The sequence below is a fragment of the Acanthisitta chloris genome, unplaced genomic scaffold (assembly GCF_000695815.1).
Source record: "Acanthisitta chloris isolate BGI_N310 unplaced genomic scaffold, ASM69581v1 scaffold1259, whole genome shotgun sequence".
Taxonomy (NCBI): Eukaryota; Metazoa; Chordata; class Aves; order Passeriformes; family Acanthisittidae; genus Acanthisitta; species Acanthisitta chloris.
Window position 1 is genome coordinate 6174 of NW_008689571.1, and position 5834 is coordinate 12007.

General features: G+C 37.9%; 1 protein-coding gene across 2 annotated transcripts in view; it reads left to right on the top strand.

Moving 5' to 3' along the window:
- Positions 1–1801: 1801 nt before the first annotated feature.
- Positions 1802–5834, top strand: part of DNAJC13 (DnaJ (Hsp40) homolog, subfamily C, member 13) — a 49506-nt gene continuing 45473 nt past the window's right edge. For both annotated transcript variants that reach the window (XM_009081443.1, XM_009081445.1), the window contains exon 1: positions 1802–1879. In XM_009081443.1, the coding sequence (XP_009079691.1) occupies positions 1812–1879 (68 nt within the window). In that variant the 5' untranslated portion in view covers positions 1802–1811. The remainder of the gene's footprint in view (positions 1880–5834) is intronic.

Consider the following 5834-nt stretch of genomic DNA (forward strand, 5'->3'; position numbering starts at 1 on the left):
CAAGCTAGCTGAAGGTCCACTGTCCATGTCCCTGACTAGGATGTTAAACAGTGCCAATCCTAACACTGAACCCTGAGGAATGCCACTTGTCATTGGTCTCCACTTGGGCATTGAGCTATTGACCACAACTCTTCGTGCAATCATCCAGCCAGTTTCTTATCCACTAAGTGGGCCATCTGTCAATTCCATGTTTCTTCAGTTTAGAGGTGAGGATGTCTTGCAGGACAGTGTCAAATGCTTTGCTCAAGTCCAGCTATATGATGTCAGCAGTCAGTAGTAATAATGCTGTTGAATATCTTGCCCCGCATGAAACTTTGTTTCCAAAGACTGGATTTAGAGAATTTAACCTTGCACAAGTCATTGGAGTATCAACTCTGAGTATCTGACTCAGAGGTTGAGTCATTGAAACATGTAAATACTGCTTTTTTTCTCTTTCCAGAGGCAATACCTCAAGTTGTCTTCAGTAGGTAGTGATGATTGTGCTAGTTCTTCACCCGAGGGAAGGAATTCTCGAGTTCACTTCAATCAAGCTCTCCGTTCTTCATGTTTATGACTCCATCACTGCTACAGTCTTTGCTCAGAAAGAAAACAGCCTGAAGTTGTAGAGAGTAGAAATCAGCAATGAGCAAATGTTATTGGTCATCCATCTCAAAATAAATCTTTCTTTGCCAAATCAGGCAGAATTAGCTGAATGTAAAAAAAAGCTGTCTGGGGGTGTAGTGCAGTACTGACTGGGGTTGCGCTGCTTTAGAGGTGCTTCAGGCAAGGTGTGGATATGAGTTCTTGCATACTAGTGTAAATGTGCAGTGTTTTGGGGATACCACCACATTAATGGTGTGAACCTGAGAGTAGTACCAGTCTTTAACCAATAGCAGGGAAGCCTGTTTTGACACATTTGAAAGTAAAACTAATGCTGTAGCAGTAAACTGAGAGGGACAACTGTGCTCTTGTATTTAATCAGGGAATGCTCGGGTAAGTTCCTTGTATATGTAATAAGAGCATAGTGAAGGAAAAGGGAAGTTAACTTCCCAAGAACTCAACATGCATCTGTTTCAGTTATGCAAGTGTTGAGAAGCATTCCTTAGAATTTAGCAGCTCCTAAAGAAGTTGTGGGCAAGTTTCACTCAATTCCTATATGTGTTTAAGGAATAGTATTTGTGTGTGAAATAAGCATGTCAGGATGTTAGTGGCAAGATTGCTTAAACTTTTACAGCACAGGAAGGGTACTTAGTCATGTCTTTAATCACAATGCTTAGCTAATAAGTAAGTTTCTCAACTTCAAATTCTGTTTCAGACTGGAAAACAAGCTTTAAATTCCAGATACCTCCTTGCTGTTTATTTCAAAATTGCAATAGGAATGTGGCTTATCTGGACTTACAGATATAGTGTGCTCAAATAACTGTGGTATTACACTGTTTTCAGGAGTAAAGCCTTTTGGAGGTGATGTAAAATAGACTTGAGTCTGAATGTGCAAAGGTGCAGCAAAAATAGTGATTGTAATGTGGCAAATGGGGGAATAAATTACTGTAACCTGGTACTGTTAAAAAGTGACTAATGTAACAAATTCAGTGGGGAAGCTAATAGTTCACGTGCAACTCCATGTGCACCTGAGTCCAGGACTTGTTTGATAAACATAAGTATTCTTAACCTCTTTTTTTTTTTCCCTGTGGAATTGACAATACAGTGACTTGAGTGTCTAAAAACAAAGTCTTTTTGTCTTGAAGCATATTGATGATTAGTGAACTTTGGTTTTAAATAAAAATTGTGAGTACTAACAGGATGTCTCTTTTGTTTTCAGGTCTTGGCACAGAATGAATATAATTAGAGAAAACAGAGATCTTGCTTGTTTCTACACAACAAAACATTCATGGAGGGGGAAGTAAGTAGTTTAAAGTTTAATTTTGGGGCTTTTTTTAAACGTTTTGTGTGACATTTCTCCTCCCTGTTGTTTGATTTAACTGCATCCAACTGATGGATGAAAATTGAACTAAAGGCTCCTGCTGCTCAGTCTCTGAACTGAATGTGTCTTCACCAGAATCAGTTTGGATTTTAAATATTGTTTCTTTGCACATGTTCCCACACTTCAATGTAGCTCTGAAATGGACCGCCTGACTTACTCAGCTACTGAGTCTCTTGAGCTTGCTACATGCAGCACTGAGTTCAAAGTGGAAGTGCTTTTTCTCAGAACAGGTTTGTGGAGTAGTGTCTTTATGTACTTTAGTAAAAGAGGGTCACTAGTCCACACGCATACTTAACATGTTGTGTAATAGATTATCTGTTAAACTGGGAAGTTGAGATCATTTGAAGAATTCTGTTAATAGAAATAAACTTCATCCCTAATGGGCATCTTCAATCTAAAAACAAAATTTCCATGTTTCTGTTTGCAAAAGCTATGGAAATTTTAATAAAACTATTCATTAAATTATCATAACTAGTATCTGTTATACTGTGCCTGAAGTCGGCAGTTGTGCCTTGTTTTTAGTGTCCTAAGTGACAAATTTTAAAGTTACTTTCTTACCCATTGTTCCTTCTCACATGTGCAGTAGCACTGTGGAACTGAGGTTTTTCCTTGCTTGCTAAACATCAACATAACAAAGAGGGTGGGGTGTCTGCAGCCCAGGAGCATGTGTATTTCTTGATTCTAATGGTTACATGATGAGGTGATGTTAGAATCTGTTGTTTGACCAGTAGTTTGAAGCTGGGTTTTTTTGTTTGATTGGGTTTTTTTGCCCGTCTGCCAAATTCATCCTGTCAAAGATTGGGAAGATTAGAAGGAAAGGAGGATGGGTTTGAAAGGAGCAGCAACCACAAATCTTTCTCATTGTGCTTTGAAGAACCATGAGGTTGCTTCAGTAGCTAATGAAACAGCTCCCTGCATTTTTGTTGGCAAAAATTAAAGCTCTGGGTTGTTCAGAGTCCAGACTAGACTGAGCAGCTCTGAGGGTAAAATCTTTCCTCTACCAGGACAAGATTGACTTGAAATAAATTTTGTTCTATTTTAATTTTACCTCCATAGAATTCTATCCAATACTTGTGTAAATAAGAGTGTTACCTGAGTTGTTATACATGTATTTGGAATTGTAATAATAAGATGCTGTATTGGGGTAGAACATTAGAACAGTTTGTTCCTCCTAGTATCTCTGCTGCCCAACAGAAAATGTCTGATTTTTTCCTCAGATTTTTCTGTGGCATATGTGCACATTTAGAGTGTGTGATTTGAGGCATTTGGTGAAAATTAAATACATAAACCTCAGATTTCTTCTTTTGCCCAGTGCCTTTCATTAAAGAGCCTGATGCAAGCTGTAGAAGTTAGAATGCTGTGATCTTGAACTTTGATGGTAGCTATGAAGTCTTATAGAAATTCAAACTAAGTTTAAAGTCTGAGGTGGTAGCTATGAAGTCTTACAGAAATTCAAACTAAGTTTAAAGTCTGAAGCACAGGTTTTGTGTAAAAATTCAGTGTTGCGTTACTTCTCTCATAATGAAGGGGAAAGGAGTATTTAGTGAGTAGTTGCCTCTTGTTATGTTGCAGCAGAAGCTTATGTGGCTTTTAGTAATTTTATATTTGAATTCTGAAGTCCACTCAGTTCATAGTTATACATCATCAGTATAGTCTGTGGATAACCCTATAAAAAGCAGTAACTTAATGTGTGGTGGAATCCCTTTGATAATTCACAGAACGTGTCACTTTGAGTATGGGCTCTGTGTCTATCCGTTAAAAGTATTTTCTAGTCATAGAGTTAATCTGTAGCTCTGTAAAACTAATGAATGCTGTCTTTCTATCGAGAGTGGTAGTATGAAATTTGTCTACCAGGTTCATCCTGATTAAAAAATTACTTCCATGGTGCTTCGAAGAACCTAGTGAATAGGCAACAGGCTTTTTACTAGGAAGATGACATTTGCTTCAACGCTTCTCAAAACAGCATGGCATTAGACTGCAGAGTAGTTTGAGAGATAATAGTAAACTCTTCAAGGTCTGGATGTATAAAAACCTTTCTTAAATATTAAAAGGTGAAATTCTGGGCAAGAGGATGTTTAGGCTGCTTGTAAGAACTGACTTCTGAATCTCCTCTGTTACTTGGATCTTCTGAATTTACCTAGGGAGAGGAGACAAAGGAAATGGTAACAGGAAATCTGCAGTTCTGTCTTGTGTCCCTTGTCACATCACATATTAAGAATGCTGGATAATAAATATGCTTCCTAGGTCTTGAAATGCAGGCTTCAGCGTGAGGGACGGAAAGGAAGGGGCATTCTTTGACAGACTGAATATAGGGGAGTTATTAGCAGCTAAAGCTTCTACTTCATTACTATGACTTTGCTTGACCTGCATCTTAAATAAGGAAAATTCAACTATGTGGAAAACAAGTTGTTTTTTGAAATAGATTACGCATCTTTAAGGTGGCAGATCATTTCAATACAGATTTTTCTAAGCTTTGAAGAAAATAAAGACTTGCTTTCATACCTAGATAAACTCCTCTGGGCCAGTAATGGCTTCTGCTTCTACCAGTTTGGATAATAATGGAAAATAGAAGGGTATGAAGTTTGTGAAATTGTCTGACCATGAGGTAGTTGCTCTAGACCTTCCTGTTATGAGAAAGGATATGGGGAGCTGCTCTGAATATATCTGAAGCCTATGCAAAGTTTGACCTTACACAGAAATGATGATTTGTGCTGCAGACCTGTCAAGTGAGAGAGAAGGGACTATAACAGAAGAATGTAGAGAAGGATGGAAGAAGCTATCTGCTGCTGCTTGATCCAGCATCTGATATGGCACAGATTCAGATTAGTTAGTCAGCCATCTGGTTGATCATATCTTTCCCAAGCAAACCCACAGTTTACCCAGTATTGAAACTTCAATTCCTGCACTGGATCAGTTTTAATATAGACAATTAGCCAATGTATTTTTTTTTGGCTCAAGAAAGACATCCATGTTCAGATCCTGTTGCTTTAGTCAAAGAATACTTACTAGTTACTGGCCCTGGTTCAGGTTTGGCTTGACTTTTTGGACCAGATGGCTTCCATATAGAAGTACCCTGCAACATGAAGTTTGTGTAGGTATTAGTAATATTCTGATACTTTAAACTCTGGTTAGTTATGTTGCAAAACTTTCAGATTCAGAAATATGTAGAGCCTCTGTTAATAGTTTCAGGGTATGTTTAGAAGATTGTTTAGGAAATGAAACCATAGTAAGGCTTCAATTTTGCGCATGATGCATCTAAATTTCTTAGCTTTAGCTCACTGCTGCTTGTTTCTGATATGCCTGAAGTGCAAGCATCCACCTTGCTACAGCTGTTCTTTAAGCACTGTGGCAGTTAACATACCTGTGATATCAATGTACAGTGATTAGCTGTGTATGGAGCTATAGCTTCAGTGATCTGAGTCTTTCCAGAGTTCAGCAGCCTTGGTTTTCCTCATGGTTAAGAAAATTAGGCTTGGCCATACTAACAGTTTGTCTTGTTACAGTACTGTGACCAGGTGTGTAAATTGGATTTATTTCATGGTACAACTGTTGTCTGAGACAGCGTCAGACAGATGCTTTAGACTATTGCAGGAATCTTTGCTTTCTTTTTGCCTCCTGTCTTTTTAGAATTTATTCTGGTCTGGTAGTACTTTTTCAATGCTAGTTCTTAGAGGCTTTGATCCTGACTTAGCCATTAACTTAGGAAAAAATATGTACAAGTAAATATATTTAGTGGCATTTAACTTGTATGCCCCCTTTATGAATGTATAGAACAGAAGAGCTTAACATATTACAAGGATAAACTGCAGACTGCCAACAAAGAAAATTCCACGTCTGTTTCCTAACAATGACTTCTTAACATAGTTTTTGCAGT